At 41.2% G+C, this 16,169-nt stretch overlaps 1 protein-coding gene across 2 annotated transcripts in view; it reads left to right on the top strand.

The window, feature by feature from the left end:
- Positions 1–16,169, top strand: part of ube2j1 (ubiquitin-conjugating enzyme E2, J1) — a 36,630-nt gene that overhangs the window by 13,021 nt on the left and 7,440 nt on the right. Inside the window, exons 2-7 of one of the 2 annotated variants that reach the window (XM_078212485.1) lie at positions 372–445; positions 3,170–3,301; positions 8,047–8,131; positions 9,197–9,302; positions 10,729–10,858; positions 14,608–14,748. In XM_078212485.1, coding sequence (XP_078068611.1) covers positions 372–445; positions 3,170–3,301; positions 8,047–8,131; positions 9,197–9,302; positions 10,729–10,858; positions 14,608–14,748 — 668 coding nt within the window. The remainder of the gene's footprint in view (positions 1–371; positions 446–3,169; positions 3,302–8,046; positions 8,132–9,196; positions 9,303–10,728; positions 10,859–14,607; positions 14,749–16,169) is intronic. The other variant, XM_078212486.1, reaches the window with a different exon arrangement.

Here is a 16,169-nt window from a genome sequence, read left to right as displayed (position 1 = left end):
CAATTGATTCATATTGCCATGGAGATTAACTTTTGAGAGCAGAAAATTTTCTAAGATGAGTTAACCTTACAGACACTGGCAGTCTTGTCAGGGAGAGAGAGCAACAAGGGACCAACCACGGCAGCGGAATGTGTGTGGGAGCTTGCACTTGGACTGAAAGGACCAAACGGTGCAGATTTGAAATGATGTTGGAAGATTTGCCTAGCTTGCACTTGAGGGCAGATCTCCAGAGAAAACCCACACCACGAAACACAGTTCTGGGCTAGAAAAAGAAACGAATGGAAGTAGATCCTTGAGAGCTAAAAATCACCTTGGACTGGTAAATTCCAATCTGATGCTGAAGTTTAAAATTTATATTTTTATTTTTATAGCTGTCAAACGTTTAATGAAAGAAGCGCAAGAACTGAAGGACCCAACCGAACAATACCATGCACAGCCTTTGGAGGTAAGGCTAAAAGTAATTTCAAGATGAAACGCGCAGTTGTTTTTTGGAATGTATGTTTTTGCTGACGGAGTGGAGAAGTGAAAACCCATAGCGTTTCTGCAGGTATCCTTTTTTCGTCAGTCCTCAGCACTGCTCCCTAAGTTTTTAACATGCATTTTCATGTTTTCTGTCTTCCATCTCACACCCTTGGCAGAATCTTGTGCCCACCCACTATATTTAATCAGACAGGTGGGGACTCCACCCCAATTAAGTCTGTGGCAGGAAGAGCCCTGTTGTCAACGGGCCTCATCCTGCTGCTACTCCCTCCACTCTTCTCTCTTCATTCCCCCCCCCTCAACCTATCTCCTTTGTATGTCAAACCAGCTTCAATGATCCTATCGCTTTTTTACCAAATGGTGGGTAATGGTATTGCTGAAGATAAAGCCACTGATGAGGATATTTAGGGTATCAATGAAAGTGGAAGGAATTATGATACTTGGTCCAGTCGACCCATCATCCATTTATCATACGTTGAAGAGCTGAGTTAATAATGAACATAGCAATCACAATGAACTATTGTAACCAATAACTGTTGTGAAGTATAATTGAAATTGGTCAAAGGGGCTCATAGGATTACAGGGAAAAGTTGGAACACTAATTCCATTTCAGCTGCTTTCCTGTTGAAGACTATGCTGGCTGGAACAAACATCAACCATGGGTTATTTCAGGCTATAACCATGCTATTTTATTTAGTCTTAGCGTCATAAGAATACAGAGTGCTCTGGAGTAAGCATGGTGTCTGATGAGAGCATAAATAGGAACAGGAGCAGGCCTTTTAGCATTTTGAGCCTGCTCTACCAGTCAGAATCAACCAAGTTATAAGAGAGGAGTTGGATTTGTGGTAAGTTTGTCTGACTATGCCATATAATATGTTACTTTTGTAGCAGACAACATGTATAAATGTAAGGAAGGGGGTAGATTATTCCTCCTGTTCCTACTAGTCTTAATATTACTCTTGCATAGTTTACATTTATATACAATAAATTGTATTCTGTGTGCTTGGTTGTCCTGTGTTCCAAAGCAATTAACAAGTTTTTTGAATATCCAAAGTCTTTAGTGCAGAATGCCACCATTGCAGATGGTTATGTAAATCTATTAATAGGTTGAAGTGTAAGATGTCAATTAATTTGTTGAAGTCAAATTGATGAGCAGATTATAACTAGATGCATATATTCTGATTCAGGAATTATCCCATTAGGTTGGGAAAATACTAATATTGCAATATTTAAGAAGCATAGAAGAGAGAAAACAGGAAATTATCGACTTTTTGTCTAATGTTTATTTTGGGGAAATTACTAGAATCTGTTGCTGATAGAGTTGAGCACTTCAACAAATGTGAACTAATCAGAGAGCCAACTCTGATTTGTGAAAGATAAATGATATCTAACAAACCTGGTTGAACTTTTTGTGGTAGCTAGTAATTTTGTAGATAAGGAAGTGCCTATGTTGCTTAAAATGGAGGTCCAGAAGGTGTTAAGATTCTAAGCAGGAGATTGTTAACAAAAATTAAAATGCATGGAATTAGAAGCAACCTATTGACATGTATAGGAAATTAGCTTGGAAGTCAGAGACAGTAGGGATAACAAACATGTACTACAGTTAACAAGATGTGACTGGTGATGCCCCCCCCCCCCCAGCCACTGTATACACCCTGAGACCTTATCTTTTCACCATATCGAGTAACCGCTTTCATCGAAGATGCTTTCTTTCAAAAAATGTTCTCCCTCCTGCTCCTTATTCCTATCATTATTGTTCTGCAGTAAATTGAATTAATCTAAATGAGAGCAGTCTGAGTTTGATTTTTCTTCCTTTGATCAGTCCTACAAGTCCTTCTCATGGCACCAAAGCTGATGCCAAATATATTTCTAGGTTTGGTCTTCCACTGCAATGCAGTGTGCTGATGAATTATTACGATTCTTTGGTTCATTATACCGTTCTTGGCAAGTACCTGAGAGATCAGTTGCTTTTGTGGGTATGTAAACTATGGACAGTATGATAATACTGTAATAATAATGGCAAGGTTATCAGCATCTGGCATCTGCACACGCAATATACAAGTTGCTGTCAGATACCCTGCTCCTCCACATCGCTTGACTTCGCACTAAAACCACTATACTGGTGTGAATTTCAGATACTTGCCCATTATTTCTGTATTAAAAACAACTGGAAAGGTAGGACTGGTGCATTTAGGGTTAGGTGAGTTTTTAGTAGCATAATAAGTAATTACTAATGAACATCCTCTCCGGTTCTGAAAATTAATATTGCGAATCTAATTTCTTTCCTAATTAAAATTCTGGAAATTAGCTCTGTGTCCCATTGAAGGTATTTCAATCGATTAATTGGTTAAAGAACCATGCAGTTCCCGATTCAGGCACCACAGATACCTTGTAGGAGGTGTTGTGTTGGAAAGGTTGCCAGATTATTGGAAATCTCTGCTAATAAGTCCATGAAAAGTCTGGACAGTTGTTGGTGAAATGTTCTTTCACTACTGAGAACTAACTCTGGCACACTGTGACCCAGTAATGGTTTATAAAAGTTGGGTCAAGATTGTACGTCTCGTTCAATGGTTATGTGCTTATATGTTGCACATAAATGGCATACATGCTTTTATGGCATATACTTTGTGACATTGCTTGGCTTTTTAATGTTCAGCCCAACAGATTTTGTATTTTTTGTCACTTTCAGGATAATCTCTTTGAATGGCATTTCACTGTCCGTGGTCCTCCAGACTCTGATTTTGATGGTGGTGTTTACCATGGCAGAATTGTGCTTCCGCCAGAATATCCAATGAAACCACCGAGCATTATTCTCCTAACGGTAAGAGCATTTTAGGCTTTAAATGATATTGAGGTCCCATCAGTATAAAACACTTGAATGCAACCAGTCCTTACTCTTGCAATTATTGGTTTGGAAACAGCTGTGATTCTGATGTTGCATTCTGTTTTATGATCTTGTTCCCTAAACATAAAAGTTACTCAGTTCTGAGGTTAGAATTCGCCATTATGTTCTTCCCCGAGAAGATAAAAATCTGTCATCCCTAGATAACTCTATTTTGCTGCTTCTAACGGGCTGCCATATTTTATATAGCATTTTTAAATTTCATTTTCTAAGAGCGTGTGAAGGACCAAGTAAGTTTTTTTTTGTTTTAAGTAGACAAAGTTTGAGCTTCAAGACATTTGCTCGGTAAATAAAGCCTATACATGGTCAAAAAATCAAACAATTTGAAATATCTATCCTGTGCTCTAACATTCAGGGTTAAGAGCTACATGTGAGTAGCTCACATGTACTATGAGCTACATGGATTTACATAGCAAGCAGAAACAGAAGGCCATTTAGCCCTCCAAGCCTGCTCCACCATTATGATCATTGTTGATCATCCAACTCAATAGCCTGATTCCACCTTGCTCCATATCCTTTGATCCCCATTGCCCCAAAAGCTATATATAATTCCTCCTTGAAAGCATACAATATTTTGGCCTCAAATGATATCTGTATTAGTGAACTCCACAGATTCGCCACTCTGAGTAAAGAAATTTCTCCTAATCTCAGTCCTAAAAGGTTTACCCGGTATCCTTAGGCCCCTGGTTCTGGACACCCACCGTTAGGAACATCTTCTCTGTATCTACCCTGTCTAGTCTTGTTACAATTTTATAGGTTTCTATGAGATTCTTTCTTCATTCTTCTAAACTCCAGCGAATATTATAACTGAACTCAATTTCTCCCCCATATATAACACCCACCATCCCAGGAATCAGTCTGGTAAACCTTCTCTGTACTCCCTCGATAGCAAGAATATCCGTCCTCAGATAAGGAGACCAAAACCGCACACGATACTCCAGGTGTGGCGTCACCAAGGCCCTGTATAATTGCAATAAGACATCCCTGTTCCTGTACTCACATCCTCTAGCTATGAAGACCAACATACCACTTGCTTTCTTTACTGTCTGCTGCACCTGCATGCTTACCTTCAACGACTGGTGTATAAAGACACCCAGGCCTTGTTGCAAATTCCCCTTTCTTAATTTATAGCTATTCAAATAATGCCTTCCTGTTTTACTACCAATGTGTGTAATCTCATATTTATCCACATTATACTGCATTTGCTATGCTGTTGTCCACTCCGCTTGTCCAAATCACACTGAAGTATCTCTGCATCCTCCTCACAGCTCACCCTCCCATCCAGCTTTGTGTCACCTGCAAATTTGGAAATATTATGTTTTGTTCCCTCATCTAAATCATTAATATATGTTGTAAATCATTGGGGTTCTAGCACTGAATCCTGTGGTACCCCATTAATCACTCCCTGCCATTTGAAAAATGACCCGTTTATTCCTACTTTGTTTCCTATCTGCCAACCAGTTTTCTATCCATCTCAATACACTACCCCCATCCCATGTGCTTCTCAGCAACCCATCCAAGCTTTCAAAGATCAAGCCTTTGAATTCCCTCAAGATAGCTCCAAATTGGACTGCCTCAATGACTGCACACCTCCCAGGGTTTCAATATTATCTTCCGAGATGCTATTCCCCTGAATTTCTGTGTCTGTACTCAGCCTCTGCATTTTGCAATTCCAGCTCTTGAGTAGCCAGTTTGCTTCATTGGGCTCCAATCTTCTCAGCTACACCAAGCTGTAAACCAAGATATAAATGACTCCCATGTCTGCTTCTGCGTCCTAATCCTTTCCAGCTTGGGGCCAGTGACCTTTTGCTACCTTCTCTGCTCTCTACTACCTCACCTGAACCCTGACTGTATAGAGTTATCAAACGGCTTGTGGGGCTTCTCCTGTGCCCCAATTACACCAAGCCAGCTAACACTTTTGCTGCCTGGAACCTGCCAACAACAGCACCTTTTCAGTGTGGCCTTTTCCCCTGCTGCAGCACACTCCCTTCCCAACACACACTGAATTTCTAGAACTTTCTTAAGCTCCTCCCACTTTCATAACATAACACCATAGCCTTGCAGGGCTTACTGAATAATTTTTAAACTACTTGTAGTTCTGACTCCAAAAACAAAACCACTCTCTGGGCTGCAAATCTTTGCGAGCAGTGTAGACACTTCAGGCGGGATTTTATGGCCTCTGTCGTCACAAAATCGTAAAATTCTGCCCGAGGTGTCAACGGACCTTTCCATGGTCCGCCCCTCGGCCGCTCTGATTCTCATGGCAGGGCAGTAAAATTACGGCCTACCCCTTCAATTCTCCAGCTAAGTAAGCTACCTGCTATTTTATGATCTTGCTTTTCTAGCTGTTAACACCTTAGATCAAACTTGGCCCCAGCCTTTTAAATGTAATGGTCTTCAAGTTGCTTTAGTTGCATTTATCCCATTTTCTACTGTTGAACTTTAATCTACCCAGAACTAAAAATCGCCTCTAAAATATTACCATGAACTAAGTATTTGTAATGAGTTATGTGATGGTGATGCTGACATGCAAAATTAGCAACCATCGAATCTGCTAGACGCTTGTCAATTGAGCGGCACATACAGGCTTTTCGCCTTGAACTTGTAAGTTTTGACACTCAATTTAAGCAGACTGTTATTTTTAATGCCATTAGTTGCGGGGGAGGAAGTGCTGTAGCTCAGCAGGACATAATAAGGAAATGTGGTAGTGTGTGCATATGATATTTTAACACTTCCTCCACACATGTCTAGTAAACGAGAGCCCTGATGTTTATATAATAATCCACCTTGTCCTGTCTTTCACCAATAGATGAGGTTAAATAGTAAAGCCTCAGTTTCCGGAGTCCTGAGGATATAAGCTTAATCTGTCCTATTTGTGTTATGCTGTTTTCTCAATCAGTGCTGTTGCAATGCAGACAAGAGCTGATCTATATTTCTGCTCATTTTCCCCAATATCTGAAAATACTAACTTAAGTCTTGTATTTATCAAACATATTATGACATCTTGGGATGTTTTAACATGCTTCACTGCCATTGGATTGCTTTTGAACTAAGTTGTATATATACAAGGCAGACAGTTGCTCACAGCAATGCTCCACAAGGACAGGCATGATACACTGCCAGTTTTTTTTTACTGCTGTTGGGCAAGGGATAAATATTTGCTAGGGCATTTGGCAAACTCTTGGTTCCCCTTCAGACAGTGCCATGGCATCTTTTACATCCAGTTGAGCAGGTATCATGGACCTCCTTTTAATGCTTCATCCCAAAGATGATAACTCCAACAATGTCATTACTGCACTGATGGTGATGTAGATTATAAAAACATAGGAATTGGGGCAGGGGTATACCGAATGGCCCTTCAAACCTGCACCACCATTCATACAATCATAGCTAATCTGTCTCAGTATCACTTATGAATACAAGTTGTTATGTGATGCTTGATTCCATAACCTTTAGACTTGGTTGATGGCAATATGAACCGAGAAAACCAGACAACTTATTTTTGTCAAAATATCATTTAGCAATCTGATAACCTTTTTTTAATGAGGGCAGAGAAGTTGAATTTTGTTTCTTTTTCTTGCTTTAAAATGAGAGACAGTGGGGAAGGAAGTTAAATCTATTCCTGCTTAACAATTTTCCTTCTCCAAAGAACACTTTTCCTCTTGCATGAAACAGTTTAATTGTTCCTCCCGATCTTTTTTATGCACTAGTATGTTGCATGAACGTCATTGCTAAGAATAGCTTTGAGAGTTTACAAGCTTTCATTTAAAACTCATTTCTCATGATATCCAAAATTATCATTGCGAAATGGAGCAAGAATGTACCCAGGTACATTTGGTCTTTTGCGTGGTTTATTCTTCACTCAATTGCACTTCACAGGCAGATACTGAATGAAGACAGTCCAGTTTTATTTCCACAGCATGTCTTGCTCTTTCTCTCTCTCTCTTCCTGCCCATTTTTCTTTTAAGAGGAAAGGAAAGTGTTATTTAGAACACTCCTGAATACTTCCGAGGATCTGATTGTACAGTATAGTTGGCTAAGACCCAGAAGCAGGTATCCTGTACATACTATTAGTTGACAGTCATTTTATGCAATGTGGAAAGATTTTAAGATGTGCAAAGATTAGCTTTCCCATAAAGAGATGCATATGAGGGACTCGGCTTAGTTTGTGTGCTTTGTCCAGACATTCTTTTTTTTTTAAGAATTGGAACAAGCAAGTAATCTGAAACATTTTGGTATTTCACATACAATTATTTAGAATATATTGAAGGCACTTGGGAATTAGCAGTTATTTCATGTGGTTAGCACTGCTGCCTCACAGCACCAGGGACCCGGGTTCAATTCCAGTCTCGGGTGACTGCGTGGAGCTTACACGTTCTCCCCTTGTCTGCGTGGGTTTCCTCCGGGTGCTCTGGTTTCCTCCACAGTCCAAAGATATGCCGGCTGGGTTGATTGACTAAATTGACCCTTATTGTTGGGGGATTGGCAGGGTGAATGCATGGGGTTGCAGGGATGGGGCCTGGGTGGGATTGTTGTTGGTGCAGATTTGATGGGCCAAATGGCCTCCTTCTGCACTGTAGCAATTCTATGATTCACACCCAGCAATCTCTTTGCCAAAAGTTTACTATTTAGTATTGCTACTTGAACAGGTCTTTTTCTTTCAGCCTAATGGAAGGTTTGAAGTGGGAAAAAAGATATGTTTGAGCATTTCTGGACATCATCCTGAAACCTGGCAACCATCCTGGAGCAGTGAGTATCACCCAGAATTCAGGTCATAAACCTAAACCATCGTCAACAACTGTCGCATTCACAAAAAACAACTTGCATTTATATAGTGCTTTGCATGGCCACCTGATGTCTCAAAGTGCCTCTCAGCAATGGAGTGCTTTTGATGTGTAGTCATTGTTGCAATGTAAGAAATGGGGCAGTTAATTTGCACTCGGCAAACTCCCACAAGCAGCAATGTAGAAATGACCAGATAATCTATTTTTTTGGTAGAGTGATGAATATTGGACAGGACACTGAGAATACTGCTCCTCTTCGAAATAGGTCCACAAGCAGGCACTCCCTCAGTACTACTCTAGTGTCACCCTTAAATTTTGTGTTCAAGCCCGGGGAATGGGACTTAAATCTGGAACCTTGTGATTTGGAAGAGAATATGTTATCAACTGAGCCATGGCTGTCATGATTGATCACTAGAAATGGTGGTGTTGTTGATTAATGCGGGGTACATAGGAGTCGATTTAGCTCAGTTGGCTGGAGGGCTGGTTAGTGATGCAGAGCGACGCCAACAGCACAGGTTCAATTCCCATACCAGCTGAGGTTATTCATAAAGGCCTGCCTGCTCAACCTTGCCCCTCGCCTGAGGTGTGGTGATCCTCAGGTTAAATCACCACCAGTCAGTTCTCCCCCTCAGAGGGGAGAGCAGCCTATGATCATCTGGGACTATGATGACTTTATTTTTTTTAATGTTGGGTAACAGTTTTAATCCTAGTGCAATCTATATGGAGTGATACATGAAGAATTACATCTATAATTTCTCAGTTTATAACTTTAACTGTGCTACAGTGGGAAGATTTTGAATGGGTATCGAGCCGATTTTCCTCTCCTCACTCCACCCTTGGGTACAGGAGCTTAGGTCAAGCCAAACTGCAGCTGTGCGTTTCTTAATTTCATAATGGAGCTTTTCACTTAGTTGTCTAACCTCATGGCTGTTATGATGTATAGTGCAGAAATGGACACGAGGGAAAGTGGGAAATGAATATACAGTTACAAAGGAAATATTTTAAATCATGATATTGCATTTATTCTTAGTACGGACAGCATTGTTGGCCATTATTGGGTTCATGCCAACAAAGGGAGAAGGAGCCATTGGTTCTCTGGATTACACTCCTGATGAGAGGAAAGCACTAGCCAAAAAGTAAGATTTTATTTTATCTATTTACAATATTTAAGCAAAAGGGTTATTGTTTTTGGGGGAAATTATGTTGTAAGAAAAAGTTTATTAGTCACAAGTAAGGCTTACATTAACACTGCAGTCAAGTTACTGTGAAATTCCCCTAGTCACCACACTCCAGCACTGTTCGGGTCAATACACCTAACCAGCACGTCTTTCAGACTGTGGAGGAAACCGGAGCATCCAGAGGAAACCCACGCGGACACAGGGAGAACATGCAAACTCCACACAGACAGTGACTCAAGCCAGGAATCGAACCCAGGTCCCTGGCGCTGAGAGGCAGCAGTGCTAGCCACTGTGCCACCGTGCAGCCCAATGTGCTTCCCTGCCCTTCCCATCCTCTTTCCTCTCCCAAAAAATGAGACAATTTTCAAAGCCTGTAATACAGAACAATGCTTAATCCTGCATAATATGCAATGCAAGGAGCATGGGGCTAAGAGATTCCAGAGTGTCAAATTACCTGAGTTGGATTTCGATTTAACTAAGCTAATTCAACAGTGGGACTGGACAAGCTATATACCAGAGTTATTGTAGATAATTTTGAACAAAAATGTATTAACTCGCACCGCTTTGCTTAACATCTATATCATTATCATAATGGTCAAAGGAATTGGCTGCTACTTATTAAGCTACTTATAAGACTGGGCGGACAAGTGACAGATGGACTTCAACCCAGATAAATGCGTCGTGGTCCATTTTGGTAGGTCAAATGGGATGAAGGAGTACAATATAAAGGGAAAGACTCTTAGTACTGTAGAGGATCAGAAGGACCTTGGGGTCCGGGTCCATAGGACTCTAAAATCGGCCCCGCAGGTGGAGGAGGTGGTTAAGAAGGCGTATGGTATGCTGGCCTTTATCAATCGAGGGATTGAGTTTAGGAGTCCGGGGATAATGATGCAGCTATATAAGGCTGAGGGAGCTTGGTCTTTTCTCCTTGGAGAGACGTAGGATGAGAGGAGACCTAATAGAGGTATATAAGATGTTGGGAGGCATAGATCGGGTGGACTCAGGCTTTTTCCCAGGGTGGAAATGTCTGCTACGAGAGGACACAGGTTTAAGGTGCTGGGGGGTAGGTACAGGGGAGATGTTAGGGGTACGTTTTTCACACACAGGGTGGTGGGCGAGTGGAATCGGCTGCCGTCAGTGGTGGTGGAGGCAAACTCAATAGGGTCTTTTAAGAGACTCCTGGATGAGTACATGGAGCTTAATAGGATGGAGGGTTATAGGTGGGTCTAGAAGGTAGGGATGTGTTTCGGCACAACTTGTGGGCCGAAGGGCCTGTTTGTGCTGTAGTTTTTCTATGTTCTATGTTCTAAGCAGCAGAATTTAAGCCCTCATAGACACAAGATTAATAAGCATATCACAAATTTAAAATGTTTTTATACTTCAGGTCACAAGATTTTAACTGTGAAAATTGTGGTTCTCGCATGAGGACGGCCCTGCTTCCATGCACAGCAAGTAGCATTCCAAGTTTGGCTGATGTGGAGGCAAAAGAATTAGCAAAACAAATCAGTTTTAAGGTATGTTGGTTTTTATAAATTGTGCAAAATATTTGTATATTTTTGTGTGCATTGTTAGTTGAGCCCATCTATTTTCCTTTATAAACCAAAAGAGTGAATGGCTTGCATGTTCTTGGAAAGCTTAATGACATTGTAAGTTATACTTTACTTTGTACTGTTCTACAGTAATTAATCAGTAGTGGTGAAGGAATGGATTTACTTGCACTAAATTATTATCTTAGTGCTGTTACAATCAGCAGTGTGATTCCCCAAAAGTTGTTGATCTGGGCGCAACCCCTGGCTTTGTCACCATCCAGTTGGGTTACCCCCAAATTGTAAAAACCTGGGTGAGGAGGGATGAATGGATCCATGTCTTTATTCAAACCACCCTCTGCTGGTAGCAACAAAGGTTTAATCCAACAAGTTCCCTTTCCCTTGGATCCCTTTTCCAGACCTGGAAATTGTATTTAAAAAGGAGCCAATTTAACCAGGCTTTCTTGAATTAAGATTTAGTAGAGTAAGTTTACTAATTTTCAAACAAGTAAGCAGAAATGGTAAAACACATGCAACTACATTCTTACAGATTAGAGGTAAGAATTGAGTCCAATAGTAAGTAAATATAAATAAGGTATGTGGAACGGTTCTCGAGTTGAGGAGTAGATGTTACATTGTGGCTGATGCAGATTGATTCCAGTAGTTGATTCTTTGGTTCAGGTGTTCTGTAGTTGGTCGAGAGATTTCAGTTTTTTTCCCCAGCTGTGATCCTTCTGCTGGCTGATTAACTTTCGCAGTCAGAGTCCTAGATGTTCCTGCAAAAGTTGGCCATTCTGCAGGAGCCCTGTCTCGGTCACTGCATCACCTTCATGGTGGCAAACCTGCAGCTGCTTTTCTTACAGCACACAGGCAGACTCTGGGCAGCTCCCTCAGCTAGCTTTTAACCCCTGTATTTGTGTATTTGAACTGGAGTCCACTATCCAAACATCCAGGGTCTTTGGATGAGATTGCCTTTATGTTCTTTTCTCTCTACCAGAGATGGTGGTCAGTCTTTGGATTCTTTCAAAATGACCTTGTCTGGAACCACAGAGAGGGGTTCCATTGTGCCTTAGAGAAAAATCCTGCAATTCCCCTTAGTGGCTAGTCGTACATTCTCAGCTATCTTTGGGGTCTGTGTCCTTTTTAAAAATATAAAGCTCAAAAGTCCAAGATTTCCATGTATAATTCCAGGATTTTTCTCCATCATATAGAACAGTACAGCACAGAACAGGCCCTTCGGCCCACAATGTTGTGCCGAGCTTTATCTGAAACCAAGATCAAGCTATCCCACTCCCTATCATCCTGGTGCGCTCCATGTGCCTATCCAATAACCGCTTAAATGTTCCTAAAGTGTCTGACTTCACTATCACTCAGGCAGTCCATTCCACACCCCAACCACTCTCTGCGTAAAGAACCTACCTCTGATATCATTCCTATATCTCCCACCACGAACCCTATAGTTATGCCCCCTTGTAATAGCTCCATCCACCCGAGGAAATAGTCTTTGAACGTTCACTCTATCTATCCCCTTCATCATTTTATAAACCTCTATTAAGTCTCCCCTCAGCCTCCTCCACTCCAGAGAGAACAGCCCTAGCTCCCTCAACCTTTCCTCATAAGACCTACCCTCCAAACCAGGCAGCATCCTGGTAAATCTCCTCTGCACTCTTTCCAGCGCTTCCACATCCTTCTTATAGTGAGGTGACCAGAACTGCACACAATATTCCAAATGTGGTCTCACCAAGGTCCTATACAGTTGCAGCATAACCCCATGGCTCTTAAACTCCAACCCCCTGTTAATAAAAGCTAACTCACTATAGGCCTTCTTCACAGTTCTATCCACTTGAGTGGCAACCTTTAGAGATCTGATTTAGATATCACTTCCCTTCCTTGGGGAATGAAATAAGATTCATTCTCATTTAATCTAAAAAGGAAAAAAAACTTTTAAAAGGAAAATACTCTCTCTCGCACCCGTTCATTCTCTTAGCAATGGTCAATTTTATCTCTCCTCAGTCCTAGCTAGGCTTCTTTAAGTTCTGGACAAGGTGTCTGCAATCACATTTATTTCCCAGGAATGCAGGTGATTTTTAAGCGGTATGGTTGGAGGAACAAACTCAAATGGAGTAGCTTAGTATTTTGGGTTTTAAACTGTTCCACAATAGTTAATGGATTGTGGCCAACATAGACAGTGTACCCATTTTGGACAGGTATCTCAGCGTTTGAGAGCAACAACCCAAGGGTTTTCCTCTCTACTGTAGAATACCATTTCTGATGCTTACTGGCCTTTTTAGAGATGTACCTGATTGGTGTCTCTATTCCGGATTCTTTGTTCTGTAGAACAGCTCTCACCCTGCACCCAGATGTGTGTCTCACATCAATGGCTACTTTAAATGCTTCGTTGAAATCTGGGCTGCTAGCACAGATGCACCTATTAAAACGGCCTTCAGCTTTTCAAAAGCTGTCTGGCGTTCCTCAATCTATACTTTTGCTTTTTTTTTTGTGTAGTAGGTCTTGTCAGCAGGATGGCTACTGTGTTAAAATTCGGGATGAGCTTGCAGTAGAACCCACACATCCCTCAAGAATGTCACAATTTCCTGATGGGAATGGGGAACTGGGCTGAAGCCATGACTGGCAACGACACAAACAAAAATAACTTTTTGGCATTCAGCACAGCTGCCAGCCTGTTATCTATGATGGGACACAAATGACCTCTGCGACTGCAGAGACCAATCCAAAGGAATGGTGCCATGACCATTTGCATTTCTAAGGCCAAGACCTGGCCAATGGAGGTGGCCAGTCTGATGGGATGAAGGCCCCCCCCCGAAACCTCTCTTGAAATTATTGATGGTGACATTACCAATCTCAAGAATGTAGACTAAGCCACAGTGGAGAGGTGGGAGTCACTTGCCCACCAAAGAAAAAGCAGCTGGAATCTGCAATATTGCCATCTGGAGCTGCACAGCTCTGACTGCCATTTTCTATCAACCAAACAGCAGCTCATAACAAGGGCTTAGTTCAGGTGAATACCTGGCCCCCATTTGCACATTTTTTACTGCAACTTATATACCAATGACAACAAGATTAATTAATCCCTCTGCCCATCTCATCATGGAGGTCATCTCTATTGGAAGTGTGATTATCCTGGATCAGTTCAGCCTGCCGACTGAAAGAATACAGTGAGAGATTTTAATTCTGGACTCGCATGAAACAATATTTATTCTGTTGTCTATGCCCTTTACCTGTTTCTATCTCTATCCCTCAGGGGCTATGTAGCAACACCACCGCCATCATCCTGCGTTTGTGTTGCAAATAAATTACCCTCTGAATTTACCACCTCTCGAGTTTGCTGTGGGGCTCTTAATCAAAATTGGATCACGCCAAAACAATGGTTGGAGAAAGATCCTACCCCACACAAAGGGGGAAATTAAAAACAAAATACCTTTTCTCTTTACAGATGGGTGGTGAGAGGAGAAATCAGGGTTGCTTAAATTAATCCCCCCTCCTGTCCTTAAGTGTTAATTGAGGGGGAAATGTTAGCCAAGGCCAAGATTGGCTTTTCATGTTTGATGGGCAGGCAGGTCTCGGTTTATGGTCTCATTTGAAAGATGGTACGAGATGATATACTGTGTGATGCAGTTAGGATCATAACTCCTGATTCCGAGACAAGTAAGTTACCAATAATCGAGCCAAGCTAACTGCCTTTCAGGTTTATAATTGCATCATTTACTTTTCAATAGGCTGAGACGAGTTCTGCAAATACTGCTGCTGCTGAAACTTCTCCAGCATCAAAGCTTATAAAAAATGCAAACCAAGAAACTCAAGTAGCCGACCAGCTTCCAATCACTCAAATCAATGCAGAAACTGAAGATATGAGAGAGGTGTGTAATAATTGCCTCCTATCTTTATAACCTTGCAAATTTTCATTGAACAGATCTATTTTCTTGGAGACTAATAATCCATGAGATATTTCTATTTAGCTGATGAGCTGAGGACAAGAATAAAAAACTTCATGTTCGCTTAATCCTAATCTGTCTACAAATGTCAATGTAGTAACACGGTAACATTTATATTCACATTCAAATACCCAGATACTGTCTCAGCAATAACTTCTTTTCACCCTTTAGCTGCCATTTGTTTAGATTAATTTTGCACCCCTCCTGGAGGGGTGCTAATCCAGTCTTTGGAACCAGAGTGTAAAATGTTGATTTTTTTTAAGCTAAACTAATAAGATTAGCATGGTGGCACAGTGGTTAGCACTGTTGCCCCACAGTGCCAGGGACCCCGGTTCGATTCCCAGCTTGAATCACTGTCTGTGTGGAGTTTGCACATTCTCCCCTTGTATGCGTGGGTTTCCTCCGGGTGCTCCGGTTTCCTCCCACACGCCAAAGATGTGTGGGTCAGGTTGATTGGCCATGCTAAATTGCCATTTAGTGTTGGGGGACTAGCAGGGTAGATACATGGGCTACGGGGATAGGGGCTGGAGAGGGATTGTGGTTGGTGCACTCGATGGGCTGAATGGCCTCCTCCTACACTGTAGGGATTCTGTGATAAATTGATGCAACATGTCATGTTTTGCATATCTTTATGATTCAGGAATTTCGTATTGGATTGGAGCATTGCTAAAGTCTCTCCATTATTTTGAATGTGGAGATGAGAGAAACCAGGAATGGATAGATGTATAAAATATAGATCTTGCGTCTGGTGTGGGGAAATTATTTCATAGTTGAGTGCACCAAGATAAATTTCCTGACACCCACCTTCAACAATTTATACATTTACATGCTTCATTGAGTTGTTCCTATATGATCTGAATTGATTCGGATTGAAATGTTTTTAATTGATCTTTGTCCTGGAAGGAATTTCAGAAATGATTGGTTTGCCATGTATATAATGACAAATAGATGCTGTTTCATTGAGTCTGGCTTATCTTAAATTTTCTGTAGAGTTTACCTAATGAAACTGACACAATGCCAATTCGGGTCAAACACTGTTTGACGCTTCTCTAAATAGCATTGCTCATACATGTCTGATCATTATGGATTGAACTTACTTTTATGCATTTCCAAGTTGAAAAAATGTTAAATTAACAAAGCTGTACTGTAAATTTAAATTTATAGGAGAGGACACAATTGTTTTCATGTCTTCAATGTCTACCTAGATGCTTCGCTCTGGTTTCATCTTTTCTGTAAGGCCCTTTACTGACTTGACTCTAGGTCTCTGGTAGTTTTCCATTCTCATGTCTAACACTTCCATCATAAGAGGTTCTTTGGTTCAAGGATCTATATTTGGCTGAAACTCC

This window comes from Mustelus asterias, chromosome 5, assembly GCF_964213995.1.
Source record: "Mustelus asterias chromosome 5, sMusAst1.hap1.1, whole genome shotgun sequence".
Taxonomy (NCBI): domain Eukaryota; kingdom Metazoa; phylum Chordata; class Chondrichthyes; order Carcharhiniformes; family Triakidae; genus Mustelus; species Mustelus asterias.
The sequence above is the reverse complement of the archived record's forward strand: the minus strand, read 5'-3'. Positions and strand labels throughout refer to the sequence as shown.